Raw genomic sequence first — 22,450 nt, forward strand, 5'->3', positions numbered from 1 at the left:
GGGCTGCCTTTGGAAGGATTAGAGGTCAGCATATGACTCTGTACTCGTCCAGGAGCTGTGGATGAGCTACTTGACATTAGTGCAGTTTGGGGAGAAGCATCATTTGTAATCAGGCTTTTAAAAAGAAAGTAAAACCAGTAACTTTTAATGAGCAGTTTCTTTAAAAAGCCATGACATTTCTTCTAGAGATCAGACAGAGAAAGTACCACCAACTGTTTATTGAAATATGCATTTGGAGATTCCAATTATACACCAAACCACCAAGGGAATTTTTGGAAGTATTTTAACTTAATGATCAGACATTCAAATATATGCAACAAATGTGTAATTTAAAGGTCTGATTGCAATAATCAGTTCTTGGAATAAATGTTAGCGTACTTAATGAAATGTGCACTTTACAGTTGCACACACACTCTTACGTTGTGTAGTAAGTTGAGTTTTATGCCATTTTGTAAAAGGCAGAGAGGCTCAGAACTCATTGCAAATGATCATCAAAGATGGAGTTCTACTTAATAATTTCTCATTTTTCTATAAAATCCTTAAATTTAGAGCAATGGTTCTAAACAAAGAGAGGGTGATAGTTACTTGGTCCCCAGGGACCATTTGCCAATGTACTTAGAGATTTATTGTTGTCACATCTGGTGGGTGGGAGGATGCTATTGGCATATGGAGCAGCTGATTATCCTGTAGTACACAACACAGCCTCCCATAAGAAACTTACCTAAAATATCAATAGTGTGAAGTTGAAACACCCCAGTGTACAGTAAATGTATTGAAAAGAAGAGGGATGCAAAGAGGCTGAGTCAAATCAGTTTAGTTTGGGGAGCTATTATTTTCAAACATTAAAACAGAGATTGGAGTGTGTGTGTGTGTGTGTGTGTGTGTGATGACCCTGAAGTAAAATATTTTTTAGTTTGAGTAAGTGCAATCCTGCTCCCAAATTAAAGTAATATTTTCCTTTTAATTTGCATTTAGATGGTGAGGTACTCAGGTTTTCAATTGCTGTGGCCAAATACCTGAGACTAACACTTAAAAGTGGAAAGGTTTACTTTGGCTCATGGTTTCAGACTTTTCAGTCCATGAGCAGCTGGCTCCATTACTTGTAGGCCTCTGTGGGGCAGAAACATTATGGTGGTAAGGTATGGAAGACAGAAGCTGCTAGTTTCTTGTCAGTCAAGAAGAAAAAGAATAGTTAGCAAGAGCCTGTGCTAGCAGCCTTTCTCCTTCTGCTTTGGTTCTATCCAGGCCCCTTTCCTATTGGATAGTGCTACATACTTTCAGGGTGTGTCTCCTCCTTAGTTTTCTGTCCCACATGCCCAATATATCTGGAAATACCTTCACACACACACACACACACACACACACACACACACACCTAGAAGTGTGCTTTATTAATTTCCTAGGTGTTTCTTAATTCAATTAAATTGAAAATCAAGATTAACCATCACAGGTAGATTTTAAGAACTTGGCTAAATATTTTTGTTTCATTGTTTTTACAAAACAAAATAGTGATTGATGATTTACAGGAATCAAATGGTATTCAAGGATTTTATAGTGAAGGAAGACTCTTCAATATTACTTTGGGAATTGAATCAAGGTTTTTGACTCCCTTTCAGGTGAAAGAATATGTCCAGTTAATCAGTGTGTATGAGAAGAAGCTTTTAAACTTAACTGTCCGAGTAGAAATTATGGAGAAGGATAGCATTTCCTACACTGAACTGGACTTTGAGCTGATCAAGCTAGAAGTGAGGGAGATGGAAAAACTGATCATACAGCTGAAGCAGAGTTTTGTTGGAAGCACAGAAATTGTTAACCAGCTGGAAGTGGAGGTAAGGAGTGAACTCACTCATCTAACAGAATATTGATACTAAATTCTTTTTAGTGACTATGGAAAAATGCTAGACTTGGATACAAATCTCTCTTTCACCAATTATAATTCTAGCACTCTCTCATGACACATGGCACATCCATATTCTGCTTTGGGTAGATGCCTGTTTTTGGGTAGTAAGTTAAGCACATTCGGAACACATTAACCGAGGAGCAGGTATTGTTTAATGGTTATAATCCTGCCCCACAATCAAATAGTCTTTCAAGTTCTCCAGAAAGAAAGTGACATGAATCTGACCGGCTGTCCATGGCCTTGCTAGGTCAGGTATTGTCTCTGCTCTGGATTTATCCTTATGGGTCTAGAAATCTATAATATACCTGAATATGAACAGGTCAGAAGTCATTCGTCCTTTTGAATGGACATCTACTCTTAATCCCTCTTGGAATTCTCCACCTACTGGTAACCTCATTTAAGATTTTTTTTTTTTTTTGTGAGTATGTTTTAAGAAAGGATTTTAAGATCTGTGGATAAAGACCACCACATTGACATTATGGTTGGGTAATTTATATCAGTGAGAATTTACTTGCACAGTCATGACATGGGCTATAATTGAGAATTCTAGTAACATATTTTAGAATTTAAGTTTTCTCGAGCCCTCCTCATTCATTAGAATCTTAATTATAATACAACACGAGTATACATGAGTTTACAGGGAAGGTTATTAGAAATGAACTTTAATGGACATTTGTGGATGCCTAGAGTGAGTTTGTGCTCTATTATTAAAGCTGTTAAAATATTTGCCATTTTCTTCTTGTTACGCACATCAGCCTGAGATCTGACAGACATTCACACTAAACCATAAAATGTATTCTTCCAAATGAAACCATTCAGAAGAATCTCTGGTGTATTCTGCAGCAATGTTTCACTAAATGACAAATTCAGCCCTGAAATGTTTATGAAAGAAATTGCACAATAATATAAAGTCACTCTGAATTTTTATTTCCTTAGATAAGGAATATGACTCTCCTGGTAGCGAAGCTGGAGACGTTAGACAAAAACAATGTCCTTGTCATTCGCCGAGAAATTTTGGCGCTGAAGCAAAAGCTGAAGGAATGTGAGGCTTCTAAAAGTGAACACAGTCCTCTCCTGCCCCCTCCTCCTGCTCCAGGTAAGCACACTATATTTTTATGAGCCACGAATAGGCTGGGAAAGGGATTTGGGGTTGTTGTGATGGAGGTAGGGCAGCATTTTTATTGAGTTTACGCTTCCAAATTTTAAATCTCCTCGTCCTTTCTAGGCCCCTTGATCTTTTTCAGAGAACCTTTTCCCCTCCTCCAGATAGTTTTACTATCATATTTTGGGGTTCACAAGAAAAGAATACAACAGCTGATTTAAAACAAAATCCACAAGTTACAAATGTTCCCTTTGGAGTTACTAACAGGAATCCATCTCTATGGTGGCAGAGAAGCTACCAGGGGCCCTGGGGAAAGCCTAAAAAGTCTGTGTGGCATCTGCTTTCCTAACGATAGTAAGGGTTGATTGGCTCTTTTATCTGATGAGCTGGGTGTGTGCCTGGATTCTGAAGCCATTCCCCTCTCTGCTGCTCTCTCTTCTTACTCCTCTTTGCTTTTCCGGGTATTCTTCCCTTAAGTGCATGCTGAGCTCCTGCTGCAGTCTGTGTTGCTGGGTTCAGTGAGAATAAAGGGAATGGCCTCGCATTGCGGGCTTTCTGGTTGTGTCTTGCGTCTGTCCGGGACTGTGCGTTTCTGAAGGGCAGTGTGGTACCTCCCTCTTTCACCAGTTCTCCGGGGTTAATCATGCCTTGGAACAGGCAGTTCTGTAAATATTCTAATGAAAGGAGATATCCGAGTGGAGGCCTCAAGAGCACAAGTTTATAATCCTGAAGGCTTGAGCTTCTTTGCTCTGTGGCTATGAGACAAGATCCTTAATTTCTTTATTTGTAAAATGGGAGAATAACAGTATCTACTTTGTAGGGTTGCAATGGGGATTAATAAAGCAGCACACGGGGAGCTCAGGGCTCTTTAATCAGTGCATGTACCCTGATGATAATTGCAGTGAAAGCCTTGCTGTGAACAGAAGTAGGGCTAGAACCTTGTGCACTGCAGCACATCCCTCCCAGTAGACTAAAGGCAGCCTCTTGGCTGCAGCATTCAGCCCTGTCCTTTGGAGACCCCCATATCACAGGCGACTTCTCTTTGTAGGCTGTGAGCATCTCAACTGCAATAGGACTGTCTCTTTTCATCAAGTCATACAGCCTTTGTTATACTTATTCATTCCAATCCTCACAGTGCTTTCCTTTGGACTGTGCATTTCCGGTTCCATGTCAGTACAGCTGATTTGTTTAAGGCATCTATTAGATATTGACCATACTTATAAGATGCTTAAGTCTTGTTCAGGGAACACTTTTCCTGCCTACAGCTTGGAAGCTGGCCTGGTCTAATGTCAGAGGATGTTTAGGGCAAAGACCAGGGTCTGTGCTCTGTGAAATTAAAGCTAAATTTGGTCTGGGATCAGTAATGTAAATATGTGCTGGAAGGGAAAGATGGTTCTTGTGGACCACAAGGGCTGTCTGAAGCAGAAGTCAAGCAACATGACAACCTCTGATAATCAGCAAACAGGTGTCAAATATCCCTCATGGAATGGGTTTTTCTGGCGTAGTCTTCTATAAATCTCTTAGAATAAGGACATTTTAGCTCAAGAAGGGACATTTGGGGCCATTGAAATTAGCCCATCCATGTCTTAAAGGCAGCACTTGAGTAGCAAGGACATTGCTTTTCCTGAGGCTACACAGGTAGCTGATAACAGAGCTGAGGTTGAAATGCAAGGGTCTTCATTACCTGGTCATCTAAGGACTCCCTGACTTCTCAGATTGTAACCCAATGATGATTGTGAGGGACAAAATACGCTGCTTAGTATCTAGGGAGGAAAACAAGTGAGTCTGTTGGATTATTTTTGTTAGAATTTTTCTGGGATTTCCCCCTCAGCCCTCACACTTAGACTTCACACGTAGACTTCTCTGAACCATCTCAGCCCTGCTGTGTTGCTTAAGCGAACTGAACCCAGAGTTCCCCTCACTTTCCCACAACTTTGGCTGTACCTGGGTCAAGGCACTTGGCTCTCCTGCAGCTTTGTTCATATTATATTTATGATGTTTATATTAAACTGACTTTTGTCCTGTTTTTAAATCAATTTCTTTCACTTGCTCTCTTTCTGTTTGGATTGGTTGATAATGCAGAATTGGAAAATCCCCAAGCACCACAAAGTTGTGAGCCTGTGGAGACTTTAATTAAAGTTACTCGCTATTATGAGAATTTAAAATCTGGCCTGTCTGCTTTTTTTTCGCTGCAGAGTTGCACAGAACAAAAAAGGACTGTGGGCAAGTCTCAGCTCTAAAGTAATGCTGCATTTTCTGGGGTCCTCCCTGGCGGCTATAGTTTGCTAACTCTGTGGTCAGCTTAAACTTAGAATCAGCACATGTATTTGGGGATTTAAAATGCACTTTATATTTGCTTTTTGCTGCAAATAATTTGTTTTCCTGCTTCAATTCATAGAACTATCTAATTTAAAATAATTGGCCTTCTCATCATTAATTTTTCCCCTGCAAACAACTGATTTCACTCGCTGTTTTTCCTCTGAATCTAAATGGCTGAACATTGGTGACATGTAATGGGAATACTCTGGGATCAATCACCATTTTGCTTGGTGATGTTGGGTTCTGTTGGTACATAGTAGGTGCTCAGTAAATGGCTAGTAATTGAATGGGGTATGAAAAACAGGATGACCTGCTAAAATACCAGCATTAGCGAAGACTGTGAACCAGCAGATATCCAACAATTCAGAGTCAATTTACTCTTACTTGTTTTATGATTATGATCATTTTAATTGCCTAATTGTCACAGTCACAAGTCAATCATATTTTATCATCTTGTGGTTCAAAGTTTAGTTGCCCAGGTGAGAGAGTGCATTTTAGGGCATTGACCCAAGATCAAAGTTCCCTTTCAGGTATAGAATTTTTGTGTTTTTAAAAACAGCTACATTTTTTTTTTAAAGTAGAATCTTGTTATGGCGATTGGGCTGGGCTTGAACTCTGTGATTTTCCTGCTTCTGACTCCTGAATGCTGGGGTTGCAGGTGTGCACCTCCGTGCCCAGATGCATGATAGTTTTAAAAAGCCAAAACAGAGATAGTTTAAATTCTCACTACTGTGGCTCCCCTGGATATTTTCAGAATATCAGGGGATGATCTAGTGAACTGCTTCATGAAGAGATTGCCAACCAATGCTGCACCTGTTACTTGTGCAGAAGGTCCCTGTTGTTATGTTCTGTGGAGTACACGGTAGGGCTTTTTGAAAAATCAGATGGGCAGCAGGGTGGGAGCTAGTGCTCTATACATGAGCGTTAGTTGGAGTCTAGGTGATTTGATTAGTCTTCTGTTTCTTTATTTCACAAATATAATTTGGTGCCTTTGTTGGCCCTCCCTGTTCTGACTACTGGGGTTATCCGACTGGACGAAGAAACCTCCTCAAGCCACTACCGAGGAAAGGAGATAGTCATGTAACCCCTCACCTGTTGGGTGATGTGATTATAATGGTGATCCTTGCCATTTATAGATATATTTTACAAACTTTCTTTTCTTTCTAACAGTCTTGGGGTATTATTTTTCTTTAAAATGAAGAAACTTAGGCCCAGTACAAAAATAGAATTATTACTGTAATAGTAATAGTAAGCAATAGTAATTTTTGAGGTTTATTTTGGTTCCTTCATATTTCCATGTCTGGATATAAAATTGTTTATCTTTAACTGCACAATAACACTTGAAGGAGTTATATACATCATAATATTTCCTGAAATACTTTGTTACTGTGGGTTTGTGATATTTTCTTTCTAGAAAGACAAGACTCAGTGAAGCAAACAATTCTTAAATCTGCCACTTTGAAAGAAAAAAAAGTGACTTTCTTTCATAACCTCACAGTGAAATGAAGTTGAATAACTAAATTCTCAGGAAGATATTTTAACTAAAAAAAAAAAAATCCAGTTTGTAGCATATGGAAACTGGAACACTTTTTGTTTTCATTAAACTGAACACACCACTAACTTTATTTTAATAATTCATGCATTGTTTCATAAGCAAAAGCAAACAGGCATTCATCTAAGGGATCACTTTTAGGAGGAGAAATAATAATTTATAGTTTTATTTATTATTTCTTTAGTGGAGAGCAGTCTCTTGGCTGAACACGCGTTGCTCTTTTATTTATGAAATGGTGCATGCATTATTAAAATAAACCTGTGACTGTGTTCTGTTTAATGATATGCAAAATTATTTTGAGGCTGGGTACAGAGTGGTTTCATTTTTCTACCTGTTGTATGGTTGGCTGGCTTTCTACCAACTGTGGATATATGAGAGCATTTAAGGAGCACGTATTTAATTCTGAGACCAAACAGTCTCTGCAGATTGGAAAAATAAAAGCAAAATTCTACTAATGGTTTTACCGCTGAGCAGTTCTTGATGAGGAGGAGGAGAGAGGAAAACATGTAGCAAGGAAAAGAATGGGCCTTTCCATGCTGGACAGAGGCAGAGGCTCAGTGACAAGAGCTTTGTTCCCTGCATCTCCACAGTGCTAATCTCAGGCAATTCTTTGGAGCTCTGCTTTTGGCTGCAGCTCACTTATGTGCCTTCCATAGCTCCCTGATTCCCCCCAAGCATTTAAAGTCAGACCCCACAATTAAAATTCTGCTCCTTCCTTCCCTCACCTTTTGTGCTCTGAGCAGCAGGATGAGAGAATATGACCTTTCATATACTTGAAGTCAGATTTTGTTTGTTATCAATAAATCATATCACCAGTTTTTAAAAGAAAACAGTATTTGTTAAGATCGCAGAAAAATATATATCCAATTCTTTGTTTAGCTATTCTAAAAATACTGGAGGATTTTATTTTATTTTCTATAGCTCATAATTGCTTTGGGTTGGCAGGCATTTCAGAGAGACTGCAATGTGAAGGGCCAGTTGCCCAGCCTGAGTCATTTACCCAAGTGTTACAGGAAATGTAGATTCAATGGACCAGTGCATCTGGTCCCACTTGATTGTACACATTGTGACAATGACCATATCAAAATAGGAAGGAAATACATGCCTGTCGTTCCGTGGCACAGCAGCATATGGGTAACGAATGGCAGGACTCAACTTATAACTCTCAGCAAGATGGTCACCCAGTGATTTATGTGATGGGCTATGCACTTGGCAAGAACAGGCATTGCTGTCCTGAAATAACTTCCTGTCTTCTCAAGGTTGAAATCCCACCATTATGTGACTGTCTTCCTGGTCCTATAAAAAGCTATATTTAAAACTCCCTCTTCTGAGATTAGCTTGGTGCCTTGTATGGATATGTACTCAGGCACCCAGGGAAGGACACGGAGACTCAGCCAGAGCCATTTTCTCCTGTATCACAATTACCCTGGGGGCTGACTGTGGCAAATAGCACCTTCTGACTTTATGAAAATAGGGTAAGATTATGGGGCAAACGTATTTTCTTCATTTCTGTGTATGAAAAATGAAGTAAGATAATATTTGCAAAAATGCTTTCTGTTAGAAGAAAATATATTAATTCAAACAGTTTTCCCCATTTTTTGCTCTCTGGATCCTCTAAACCTTTAAATACAGCTCTTGGCAAGTTCGTTATTCCTGTTTCCCAGAATGAGAGCCCATCTGTGGAAACAAAAGGTGGTTCTCCGTAGGTCTGACAGTGGATTCACAATGAGATTAAAACCAAGAGGGCTTTGTGGTCTTCAGAGCTGTTGTTGGCTTTGAACTTTGACAGGAAAACTATTGATGGATGCTTCCTTTTGGGGATATCACATCATTTGTATCCTATTGTTCATTTTCTCTAAGAATGTCTTTTTAATTTTTCTTTTCTGTATAGGGAACTGTAGTCATGGAGGTGTGGTGAACATCAGCAGACCATCTGTGGTTCAGCTCAACTGGAGAGGGTTTTCCTATAAGTATGGTGCCTGGGGTCGGGCTTATTCTCCTGAACATCCAAATGAAACACTGTATTGGGTAGCAGCTTTGGAAACAGATGGGAGGAAACTTGAGTATTACAGACTCTACAACACATTTGATCACTTACTGTTGTACACACAAAATCGACAATCTCGAATTACCTATGGCCAAGGTAGTGGTACAACAGTTTACAAGAACAACATGTATGTCAATTGGTATAACACTGGGAACATTGCCAGAATTAACTTGACCACCAATGTAGTGGCTGTGACTCAATATCTTCCTAATGCTGTCTATAACAACCGCTTTTCTTATGCTAATGTTGCTTGGCAAGATATTGACTTTTCGGTGGATGAACGTGGACTGTGGGTGATTTATGCAACTGAAGCCAACACTGGTAACATAGTGATAAGTCTGCTCAATGACACCTCACTAGAGGTGCTAAACACTTGGGTTACCAAGCAGTACAAGTCATCTGTTTCTAGCACCTTCATGGTATGTGGGGTTCTCTATGCCACCCGTACTTTGAATACCAGAGCAGAAGAGATTTTTTACTACTATGACACAAATACAGGGAAAGAAGGTAATATGGCCATTTTCATGCCTAAGATGCAGGAAACAGTGCAGAGCATTAATTATCACCCCTTTGACCAAAAACTTTATGTCTATAATGATGGTTACCTTATAAATTATGATCTTGTCTTCAAACAGAAACCCAAATAAAGTGTCTAGGTCTTAATGTGAAAAAGAAATAAAATGTTTGTTGTAAAGAGTCTACTTCTCTTACTTTGATATCTGCAGGAGAATCTAGAAGTATTTTTCTTTAGTAGTGGTATTTAGATATTTAGGTACAGCACTGAACACTTAGGATATTTGCTCTGTTTTGATGAGTTTTCTTGGGAATCTTCTGCTCCTTGGGATGCATTTCCCAATGGAAATGAGGTTCTTTAAGGGTGGGTTTGCTAGAAGGGAATGAGCACAATGGTTCTAATGGATCCTATACCTATGGAGGCAGGTGGAAATTAAGAAACTTAAATTAGGCCTTTTCTTCCTATTTCACATTGCCAATTATATGTAGGGGACATGGGAAGGGTAGGGGAAAGGAAATAAGGGAAAAGAAAAAAATACAAGTAAAGGAAAGAATGGAAGCAAAGTCTTTGTAAATAGGGGAGGGTGGAAGGAGTGAAGGGAGGGCAGGATTATGGGGAAAAATGAGAACCAAGACCTGTCATGTAAAGGTACAAGATCCCAATGATGAATGTAACTGTACTGTATACCTAAAATGTACCAATAAACTCAACGAGAAAAAAAAAAAAAGAAACTTAAATGAGGGAACTCAGTATAGATTCTGTTGGTTCTTTGTACAAGATGATTTGCTTAATGAATAGTCCTAGTTCATTGTAGCCCTTCCCATGCCTAAAATGAATTTGGGGCTTAATTTGGCAGATTAATATCTGAAGGGCTTGAGTAACCGAATCCCCAACTTTGTTTTCTCACTAGCTCTTAAAATAATGCTATGTAAATACTAGATTAGTAAACTTGGCATTTTGTGTTATATCTGTAAAGTTCTCTGAGTTTTCTGGAGAAAGGACCTTTTATACATTAAATTGTGTACTGCCAACCAATCTTGGAAGGATCTTCAGATGAAGCACTTGATTTTGTTTCCTTTCCTTTTCTACCAATTTAAGAGTCAGAACACTTTACTTTGTAATCTAATTTGAAAGGCAGGTCAGAAAACTGGAGTTAAACTTCCAATCAATTCTCCCAACCTTTCTCTACTGCTGGCATTTTTTTGTAAACAATAACAACAACAAGAATAAGAACAAGAACAATAAACGTTAGCCAGCTTTCTGTGGGATAGATAAATTAATTTTCTTTTGTCTCATCATGAACTTTTATTTAGATGGCTCTAGATTATAATAAAATCAGATGACAGTGATAAAATGGTAGCATTTATGATTATAGAATAAATACTTGTATCAGTTATTTTATGTGATTCTTATATTTAAGCCTGGAATTTATAAGAAAGTGAAAATTTAATTTTTTTTTGTAGGAACAGATGTCAGAAATCTATGCAAAGGATCTGATAAATCAGTGCAGAAGTTGAAAAAAAATCTCAGGTTTAGGTGGTTCTGTGCTTTTGGGTGGCTTTATCATCTGGCTTTAGCTATTTTACATGATGTTTAAGTCCTAGTCTATAGGACTGGCTACTTTACTGCTATACTCCTTCTTTTAATGTAAATGATTAAAAAGTGCTTTGGAAAAAAGTTGTCTTTTATTTTCTTTATTTTTTCAAATTTCAAAAAAATCCAACAAACTCTTAGCAGACTAGTCTACATCTGGCTGTGAGGTATAGTGAATGGCTTCCTCCCAGACACCTCTGGCTAGGAGATCACACACCTTAATGACATAATATCCATAACTTTAGAAAGGAGTCTGAGGTTGGGCTACCTTTTCAATTCTCATTTTTCTCTAAAATTCATTCTTTCTGGCAGCCATTATTATACTGGACTGCCACTCAACTTTTGGGGTATGACCTCAATGCGTATTAATTTGCATGACTGGTCTGATTATTTCCAAGGCTAAACCATCTTTGTGTGCCTTGTGTTCCTTTTCCATTTGAGCTACTAAATAACATGGATCAGAAGTCTGTGGCTCTCCCTCAAGTAGGAGGTCTTAGACAGAAAGCAAAGGGAATAACTGGCTGCATCAAGAAGCAAAGTACAGCTGGGGATTTAGCTCAGCCGTTCGGTGGCCTGCCTTGCAAGCGCAAAGACCTGAGTTCAATCCCCGGTACTAAAAAAGAAGCAAAGTGCCTTTACTCAAGAGAATGTGGAGCGGGACAAGTGACCTGGAGCTGGGTGAACAGGTAGACAAAGCTGATGTAGTCATATTTCTACTGAAATACTTATTTTGAATCCATCTCAAGCTTTTTGAGGCAGCTGCAAGCTATGATGTTTAGTATTTTTAGTAAGATTTTTCTCCCATCATTTTAGGGCTGCATGTAGAGATAGGTACGGCTTTCAAAATGCAGTAAGATATGGAGATAAAGACAGGTGCATCCTGTGACATATAGGTTAGAAACAGTGATGTCGTATTTAATCTGGCATAAAGCAATTTTCCAGATGAGGGGTTCTATCAAGTACACAGTGTGGCCTCTGAAAAACTGGGAAAGGAGACCGGAAGCCAAGGTAACCCTAGCAATCAGCTTCTTATTCGAACTGCCACAGAAGCCTTTGCCTGAACTTCCCACCCACTGGTCATAGTGTCAGCCTCCTGTGGCTAACTGCAGGAGATCTTCCCCTGGGAAGGTTTAATGCCCCAGGGATTCAGGTTCCTGGGTTTCCTGCAATGCAGTTACACAGTGAACAATTTAACTCCAGATCTATCTATCACCTAGTGGTTGTTTATATATCAGAAAGCTTTATTGAAGTGTAATTTACATATGATAAAACTTGCCAATTTTAAGTTTAAAATTCAGTGAGTCTTGACAAATGTACAATCATGTAAAGTCCACCACAATTAGAAAAGAATACAATTTCATCATACTAACATGTTCTCTTACATCCTTTTGCAGTTAATTCTTGCCCCACCCTCCAGCTTCTCGTAAGCGCTAATGTGTATTTTCTCCTTACACAGCAGCTTTCATTTTTCCAGAATGTCTAGTAATGGAATAACATAGAGTGTAGCCTTTTGAGTCTAGCTTCTTCAGCTTTCCTTTTGAAGAGAATCAGCAGGTTCAAATCACCTCAGAAGGTAACTGGACCCTTCTGGTGATCTTGAGGATCCCTGCATTTTTTATTATTATTTTTGCCTAGGTGGTTGTTGAGAGCTGTGGTAAATTACTGCCCTTATAACTGTTCCCCAGTGGCCTGGAAGTGCACAGAGGGGAAGGGTCTAGCTTTTGGCAGCAATCAAACTTATCTGGCAGCACTTCCAAAGCATGGATGGTTTCTTATTACTAGCCATGTTCAAGGTTTGTCCTCCAAATTTCTACCCTGTGTCTCAGGCATTCCTACCAATCACTGATACATACAGTGGTTGTAAGCAAAGGATTCAATCGTACAAAAATGAGTTTGATTCCTTTCGCTGCTTATAGGTGAAATGGGCACTTATAATGGGCAGGTACCCTTAACTTTTCTAAGACTCAATGTGGTTTTTCCCTGTAAGATGGAATAAAATCACCTAACTCAGAATCCTGTCATGTGAATTAAGTGATACTAAGTATATAAAGTGTCTAGTAAAGTCACTGGCATATGTTTTACCCTTAACAAAGAATTATCAGTTTATTTGAAATTTCTGGTTCAAATTGTTTGTTGAATTGATAAGACATAAAAATAACTGGCATTAGAGTTTACATCTTCTGCCTATAATAGTTATCACCACTAGTGACTCTTGAAGGCAGGTGCATTTTGGCTTTGAAGAGTTCCAGAGGAACATCCTCTCTTTGTTCTTTTATCTCCAGGATTGATCCTCAAAGCTGATGTTTCTATACTTTGACTCCAAAAGATAGGCCAACATGAACAGAATAGCCTGTTGCCCTTTTCTTTTTAGCTTTCCACCCCTTTCTGTGAATAAGACTACATCAGATACATATGTTTTCCTACTTACTTTTCTATAGTCAACAGGAATTATCAGTCTTTAGAAGAGGAATGGATACTTATTTTGTACTCTGGCTTTTGTAAAATGCGCTTGTTTCGTGGGGTTCCTTTACAGTACTAACTTTGATAGTGTATTTTTCCCTCTTTTTGGTTTTTGAGCCACTGAAAAGGGGAGCCTGGCAAAGGAGGAAGGACCATTTGCTGCCTTCAGGATGACATAGAGAGGTTACAGGTCTGAGCCTTTACTTGTCTCAAACAGATGTCACTCTGAGGGGCAATTGGTCTTCTGTGCTCCAGAATGTTCCGGAACAACAAAAGGGTGAATTGTGACACAATTCACAAAGTGAGCAGATTTCTAAGGCACGCTCCCAGTCAGTGGAACAGACCAGCTGGCCTGGCTCATAGGTGAGAAATGCTATTTGAGTTGTCAGTTCAGTTGCCAGGCCCCACATCTGTAGCTTGGGATGTGCCCACTTGTCTCTGGGATCTGCATCTATTCATGGAATTCATCCAGGGGGAGCAGTTCTTAGAATCAATGTCCAGAGCGGAGAAAGGTGTATTCAGTCCATCCTAAGGAAGGCTTTTTCCTTGGGTGCCACCCCTGGACTTCATGGAGCCCAGGTCTGCTGTGAAGATAGTTTCCCAGATCTCAACCTCCTCTGAGGATTAATATAGTGAGATCTATGGTGTGTGTGTGTGGACATCCAAGTAGCTTGGCTGGCACTCACTGGACATGGAAGGAGGTAGAGGATGAGGATGGAATGCTGGACAGGCCAAAGTTTGTCTGCCACCTTAAAGAATTTTATTCCTGTACCTCTGTCCAGGGAATTTATTATGATGCAGAGTCTCTCAGACATCCTGTCTCCTTCTTCAGTGTTTTTGAAAACAACAAATAAAAATTGTATATATTCAAAGTGTAATATTACATATCATTGTGAAATGATTGACACTACTGAGCTCATTAACACATTTGTTGCCCCACATAGGTACTAAATCTCTCCCTCTCCCCGCTTTCTCTTTAAGTTGGATTCTGCCAACTCATGTGTTCTTTTTCATTTATACCAAAATTTATTTTTGTGGTAATAGGAATTGAACCCAAGACCTCGCACGTGCTACATTCTCAGTCCCTAATAATGCTTTTTGCATCAATTTTACTGGTGATTTATTCTAACTTTGGTGACTGTTTCAGTTAGCGTTCAGTGTAATAACAGAAACAACTTCTTTTAACCATGGTGCTATTAAGTGCTGTTTGATAAAGCTGATTCTCTTGGTGGCTTAGCCCACCATTAAGTTTTTTCCTCCCTTCACTGATCAAGGTCCACTGATTTAACATTGTCTTCTTGTTTCTTTTAATATCCCACTCATTCCCAATACCTTTTGTCTCCCCTTCATATCCAGTTGTCATTTTGTCTGGTGCAACCTTGATGGGAGCAACCTCTTCTGAGATGCCTCCCTTCCAAGCAGTGATTCAGGGACCCAGACTCATTCCATTTTGTGTCTTCACCATGTCCACTTATAGCTTACAAGGTCACTGTGCTCATGATTCAGCTGGAAGGGAAAAGAACATGAAAGATTTTATGTGGGAGATTAGTTTATCTATCTCTGGTCTGAAAGTGGTGTCCAACATTTTGCTCACAATCCGTTCACATAGGGCCCCAGCTAGCTGCAAGGACACCAGGAGCCATAATATCTAGTGGGTGTGTAGCAGGAAAGAAAACGGGCTCATGTGCAACCAGCAACTCTAGATATTATAAGAAAAAGATTTAACACAGAGAATTAAGTGCTTAGTTGTTGAAAAGTATGGAAGTGCAGCAACCAGAGGCTGCCATTTAACATCTGGTTTTGAGGCCACACCATTACCTACAATCCCCAAATTAAGAGATCTGGCACTGCCCATAGTGTCACCCCCACATCCTCCACACTGTTACTCAATGATAACACGTGAAACACGGAGTCCACCTGCGGCAAGCACTCACCTCTGCTGGTGCCTCCTCTCCCTGTACCTGCAGAAGTCCTTCCATCTTCCAAACTTAGCAGGAGTGGTTCATGTTAACTGAATCTAAATTACGGCCAGGACTGCATCTACAAAGAAGTCTGGGACATGGAGTTTTACTCTCCCTTCTCTTCAGACAAGGAAGATGATAGGAGAGCTTGGAAATTGGTGCCAGCACCAATAGACAATACCAGGCACCTCAATTTCAGTGGTGACTACTGCTTTCATCCTTACCGATGACTCCATTTTGCCTTTGGTGAGTGCTACTTTATTTTCTAAGTCCTGTTTATCCTCTTAATCATGCAGTTAACTCTGTAAAGAGTAACACTTTTCCTTACATTTGTTTTAAGCTGTGAAAGTTGGTAATTGACCAGTGAAGTTGTGGTTCCAATGCTGTATGCACGGAAGAATCACCCAGAAGTTTATCCTTGTCTAAGCCTGTACCCTTACTAAGATGCTAATTCACTCTGTCTAGGTGAGGCCCAGTCATGTTACATAGATTTAAATTTTCTTGTGTAGCTGGACTTGGAAAAAACCTACTAAGGTTATTAAGGAAACATAGAGTTTTTGACTCAAAATTCTTGAGTTAAAATCCTTAGGCACCATCCAAAGAGGGTGGGGCTCAGAATCTACATGGAGTTTGATGGATTTCTATGTGTCTGCTTTGAATCCTAGGCACAAGGCGTCTTTTTTTTTTTCCTCATTGAGTTTATTGGTACATTTTAGGTATACAGTACAGTTACATTCACCATTAGGATCTTGTACCTCTACATGACAGGTCTTGGTTCTCATTTTTTCCCCTTGCCCCTGCCCTCCCTTCACCCCCTCTTCCCCTTCCCATTTACTAGCACTTTATTTCCATTTTTTCATTTTCTCATATTATTTTCTTTTCCCTTATTACCTTTCCCCTACCCTTCACACTTTCCCCATACCTTTAGCCCTTTTCTTCCTATTTCACACTGTCAATTACACCATGAGGATCTTATGTACCATTATAGTTTTTTACACCAGAGAAACTATTTGGTATTTACACTTGAGGCACAAGATGTCTTGGTAGTTGGGATTGGGGTCTTCCCTCCAGTGCCACAGTGGGTACTTCTTTTAGCATCTCATTTATCTTTTGATCATCCATCACTACAGATATTCTTCAACTTACCATGGAGTTATGTCTGTGTAAACCTGTGGTTAAATTTATATTAATTTGAAAGTGCATCAAATACGCATAGCCATCATGGAGTATTTCTCCTCACGGTCACATGACTGGCTGGAAACTGCAAGTCACTGCCACTCCCTAGCACCTCCAGGAGGTACTGTGCTGAATATCACCAGCCTAGGAAAAGATCCAAATGCAAAATTTGAAGATGATTTCTACTGCTTTTCATCACTACAAAATCAAAAACTTGTATGTTGAATCATCTTAACTGGGGGCCAATATGTATGTGGATGTATACATATTTTAATGTTCAAAGTGGTAGCTATACCCAGAGGGAGGGGATTTATCCTCCAGCAGTGATGACTCTGAATGAACTTTTGAAGAGGAGATGGCTTTTACAACTTTGTAGCCACTCTGTCATGCTCCACCTGAGACGAAAAGTGCCACGTACTGAGTTGTGCACAGGTGACTCGTCAGTGTTCTAGGAGAAAGTCAGGCACCTCAATTCTTTGTTGCCTCTGGATAAGAATCTATTTGGAGAGCCGCTCAAAAATGTCCAGAATTTGGTGCACTCCATGTCTCTCGCATACCCTTTGTTAATTTCTTTTGACGTTGGCTGACTCCTGGGGTCATTTGACTGACAAGCTGCTGCTTCTGGGAGGTTCACTCAGAAACCTGATGTGACACTGTGGTTGGAGACCATGCCAGACCCTCAACACGCTCCCTGTCTGCCTGAGGAGAACCCAGGTAAGTCACAGAAGGAAGCAATGTGAGCTTTTCAGGTGATCCCATGCGGTTTACTGGCTTTCTCAGACCCATGCTGGGCAGGGCAGCACCACAGTGAGCCCTATAGCTCTACAGATATGATCTGCCGCTCACTGGCACCTGGGTGAGAGGTGTCTTTGCAGACTATAAGAAGGTGATGAGTGAAGGCAGAGCTGCCCTGGAGAGTAGGAATTCTGACAGCATAAGCTCAGGGAATTAGTTTGGGAAAGAAAGTTTGTAATAACAGTGTTCTGGTTCCTGCTGAATAAAACATTCAGAGAGCTTTCTTTCTCCCAGCAGAAGAATAAAGTACAGTACTCTGGTGGCAATAAGATGTTTGTTTTTTTAAGTGTTGTTTTTAATAAAAATCAAATAGCTGCAATCATTTGACCTTGACAATGCCCTCCCTCCTGATCCTGCACAGGGCATTTTATGCAGTGTGAGAGGGATGTGTCTCTGGGCTGTATTGTGTCTCTCATTTCAGCAGATGGCAAGACAGCCATTTCAGTGACTGGGGCATGAGCCCAGAGAAGGTACAACCAGCTGCAAACAGACCAGTAAATATGGTTGTTACACATCTGGTAGGTAGTTCTACAGCGAAGCAGCTAATGGTGCTGGTATTTAAATGGTCATTAGTAGACTCCGGATTCAGGGCACCCAATTAAGAAATACCCTGGAAGCTCTCTTGGTGTTGCTCCGCTGTCATTTAGACTACAGATGGAGCCGGCAGCAGACCCCTGGTCTGCATGGCTCTTGCTGCCTGCAGGGAAAGAAACTTCATTTTTGTCAACAGGATATAGGGGATGGTAGAGCAGGCTCCCTCATCCAAAGGGCATCCCAGAAGTGTATGCCGGCACATCCTGCATCCCCAGCGTCTGTCTCTCATTAACCTTCTATCGACAAAGCCTAGAATCAGTTAATCCTGGGGATTCATTATGCATAAGAGCCAGGTTATTCCCTTTAAACCCTCTGGCAAAGTTAAGAAGCGGGAGGTGCTTTTTCATTATGAAGGGACCTCACAAGAGAACCGGGTAGGCTTCTGCCTACCTGGTGTAGACTCAAGGTTCCTGAGAAAGACTCTGTGGCCTTAGGGATTTGTTCACAGTTAAAATGCAAATATCTTTGGCAAAGAGAATTTATTCAGAATGATTTAGTTTTTAAAATCATGTTTGAAAAGTTTGAATCATGCAGAGCATAAAGATTTGGAGGAAGAAGAGCTAAGTGTGGAATGAGGGGGATCTGGGACATTTTAAGGAAGAGAAAAAGAGATAGGACAGGCAGGAAAGTCATAATTCTCCTTCTTTGGCTTGTTCCCTTTCTCCAGCCCTTCCCTTAGGTGAAGGTACTCTTGTTTTCTTCTTGCTTTTCACAGTGATTACTAAAAGCTATCATAGCAACCAGGGCTACATCCTGATACACTAGATGTGGCACAGAAAAGAGCAAGGATAAACTGGCTGTCTAAAACTTACCTGCTGCCTAGGAAGGGCGATATCTTGGCCTGTGTGGGACAGCCAGGGTTGGGTTCATTGTCTTGGTATAAAAACTGATCATAGGCTCCCTTTCATTCTCAAGGGGATTCAAGTTTGAATGAGAAGTCATGTAGTCACTCTAACCATAGCCCCATCCATAGGAAGAGATCAATTGTTTCGTCTTTTTATCTCTTCACTTTTTTTGGATCTTGTTTAGGGGAAGTTACAAGGTGACATATGACTTCTACTTTCACAAATGAAAACATAAATTGGGGAAAAAAGACAAAAGCAAGGCAGGTGTAAATCAGACTGTGCCAGAAAAATGCAGATCAGAGTGCAACATGTGGTCCCTGGGTTGCTGATTCCTCCTCAGCCCCTGAGACTAGCTAAGGTCACTGCTCAGCACTAAAGCTACAGAGCAGTGGCAGCAGAGAAAAGGCTTCAGAAAAATGGAATAGTAAGCTTATTTCTTTATGGCCCAGTGGCCTGATTGGAACTTTTTGGGTAGAGTATGCTGAAGATGCAGGCATGGGGTTGGGACATCAAGTGACAAAGGTGCTCAATGGGTGGGGGAAGGATACAGTCACATCTGCTCCTAGCTCCAGCAGTAAAGTGAGAGGCAATAACTTATCTTGACTCCTTCACTAGGAAAGGGTCTCTTGGAAGTAGGGAAGTAGGGAAAGGTGGACAGCACATGTGCCTGGCAGTTTGCACAACTAGACCCATGCTCAGATTCTAGGGTGCTTGGAGATATAAATACACAGAAACAAAGACACACTACCACAGGAATTCAACATAGGAATATGACAAAATGGAAACACCCAGTTTTGGGAACATTCAGGGCAATGTGAAACTGAGTTCAGTTCCTCTAAGAGTTATGTTTTGCTAGTTGTGTTACCTTGGTCAGGATTCTTACTCTGAGTCTCAGTTCCCTTGACTATGAAGTATGGTAGTTGTGAGGACTTACTGATAACATATGTTCCAATTTTTGGTATCTTGTCTGAGCCATAACATTAGTCAAGTTTCTCCCCATCCTGTCTTCCAGTGTAGTCTTTAAGAATGGCACCGAGTGACATCCCAGCCCACGACCATATATATGTGGTCTTGCTAAAGTGCTAAGTTGCTCAGGTTGGGCTCAAATCTGCACTTCTGCCTCAGCCTCCCAGAGTGCTAGAATTATAGGTGCCTGTGCTTGGATCAGTCAATACAGCTTCAATTTTCATGTTCCTTACGGGCAACACCTGGGTCTGATCCAACTCATCCAACCTGTGTAGTCCATAGGGCCTAGCATGTGTCAGTCCTTGGTGCACTCACTATATAATTACTGATACTGAGTAAAGTTGAATATGGAAGCAGGTGAGGGATTGGTATACTGCAGCTATGCAGCTCAGAATTATGTCTTGGTTCTTTGAAGTTCCTGCGGGTAGATTCTGAAACAATTATCGCAGGTGTCTGTCCTTCAAAGAGCCTGCTTCTCCTCCTTCTGATCGTGGCCATCCCCAAACAAGATGGAGATAACTGGGCCCATCCCTCAGTAAACAGCCTCCTCTTAGCCTGTTTCTATAGTGTATCATCTGTGTTTGGCCTTGAATCTCCTGTGTGTTGTGCTGTGAGGAGAATATCAATTGGTGTGCAGGAGAACAAGCCAGGCGCTGCCAGCCCAGTGTGTGAGTGCATTGTCAGTGGGGAAATCATGCTACATGCACAGGAAATAACTTCCTTTTCTCATTTTATAAATTAGTTTAGTGATCTTTGGGATTATGATCCCTGAATCCCACAGAAAAAGGAGGAGGGGATCATAACGCAGTGTTCTTACTCGTTCCAAGAAGGAAGCATGGGTAGGAACTGATTTGGCAACTAGAGCACCCCATTTCCCATCACATTCTCCTAGCACCACTGCCATTTCAGCTGCTTTGTAGCACAAAGCTCTGGTTAAGAACTGTGATTTCAACTGGGACATTCAGGCCAGGGAGGAAGGACAGGGCCTAGTTTCTAGAGGAGAGAGTTCATGCAAAATGTTAGATTCCTATGTCTGGGAATCTACTAGCCTTATTAAATACAGTAATTATATTGTAATTATATTGTAATAATACAATCTATATTGAATTCATCATAGAAACAGACATGATCAAAGCCAGAAACATCATGTAGGACCCTTTACTCTTTAAAAAGGAAATCGAGACCAGAGAGGGTAAGTGACCTCCCCCAAGGTCCTCACACAACTGACAAGGGGCTGGACTGGACTCATACCCAGGTGATTCCCAGTCATTGCTCTGCCTATTGGAGAAAACACACTTGTGTTCCCAGGGGTAAAATGGACCGGTCTTTCTCATTTTATTTTATTCCAAAGTAAAAAACATTCTTATTTATTCTTAATCTACTTGTAAACTCTAATAACAAATTCTAATGTTAACTACTTAACCCAATTTACTTAATTAGCTAATAGTTAAAAATGGAAAGCTGTTTTCTTTGGCCTTTTATAGTCTATATTTGTTCTACTGCAAAGAAGTTTCAAGTCATTTGATGTTGTAGTAATACTGGCATAAAAGGTAAATTTCTTGGCAGGAAACCAAAGTCTAGTTGCTGAAGGTCATACTTTCCCATACTAAGCCTCCCTGAAAAGTAAAATGTAGAAGGAAAAGAGGACATTTTTTCATTAAAAGCATTATACACATGCATATTTATTTATAATCAGGGGAAAGTTTAGGTAATAATTAGATGTCAAGGGTTGGGGCCACTGGATTTGACTTCGAGTTTGCTTTCTACTCTTTACCATCCTGGTGACTTTGAGTGAATGACCTCTCTAAGGCTGCAACCCCTCAGGTATAAAATAGGTGCAATAATTTTGTCTATTTTGTAATTATTAAGAGGGAGAGATATATATGTAAAGATTGTAGTACCTTAACCAAAACATGGTAAATCTTCTATAAATGTTTACTATTATGATTACTGTTAATACATACTCACTGTAGAAAAATCTGAAATCTCATAAAAATGTGAAAAAAGAAACAAACACTATCTCTATTCCATCCTTCCAACAATATTACTCTTCCCATTTTGGACAGAATGACCAAAAATATAATCATATGCAAATTCTATCGTAGAGTGTTAGTGTATACATAATTTAGTAGACTGTTTTTTTCAAATTTAGCATTCTTTTGTAAACAATCTCTTTTTTTCAAAAATAATTTTTGAGGGGGATGATGTTGTACAGCTTTGCTGTGGCAGTAGCTAATGAATACAATGCTTTCACATCTTCAAATTTTATGTCATTGAGAAGGATGATTTTTAGTGTCTACCAAATATTTCAAAGGCCACCATAGTTTATTTAACCATTGTTTTATTGAAATTTAATTTTTCCCTATTTTTTCATTTTTACTTCTTTTCTCTCCCCACATCTTTCTCTCCCTTGTCCCCCCCCTTTATTTTGGGTGCCTTTATAAACTTTCTGGTAAATAAATCCTGGTCTGCACTTTTGACCACTTACAAAATATATTCTTAAAAGTAAATTATTAAGTGATGAACATGTGTCAGATCTACAATACGAAGTTTCTTTGGAAAAGCAACAGATCTTAATGTGAAATAGGAAGAAAAGGGCTAAAGGAGTAGGGGAAATGGGAAGGGT

The 22,450-nt window shown here is 40.0% G+C and overlaps 1 protein-coding gene across 4 annotated transcripts in view; it reads left to right on the forward strand.

The window, feature by feature from the left end:
* Positions 1–9,941, forward strand: part of Olfm4 (olfactomedin 4) — a 202,926-nt gene extending 192,985 nt beyond the window's left edge. For all 4 annotated transcript variants that reach the window (XM_019209403.2, XM_019209405.2, XM_019209406.2 and 1 more), the window contains 3 exons: positions 1,617–1,829; positions 2,837–2,996; positions 8,765–9,941. In XM_019209403.2, the coding sequence (XP_019064948.1) occupies positions 1,617–1,829; positions 2,837–2,996; positions 8,765–9,567 (1,176 nt within the window). In that variant the 3' untranslated portion in view covers positions 9,568–9,941. The remainder of the gene's footprint in view (positions 1–1,616; positions 1,830–2,836; positions 2,997–8,764) is intronic.
* The last annotated feature ends 12,509 nt before the right edge of the window (positions 9,942–22,450 follow it).

Source organism: Fukomys damarensis, unplaced genomic scaffold, assembly GCF_012274545.1.
Source record: "Fukomys damarensis isolate Sample0158 unplaced genomic scaffold, DMR_v1.0_HiC HiC_scaffold_38, whole genome shotgun sequence".
Taxonomy (NCBI): Eukaryota; Metazoa; Chordata; class Mammalia; order Rodentia; family Bathyergidae; genus Fukomys; species Fukomys damarensis.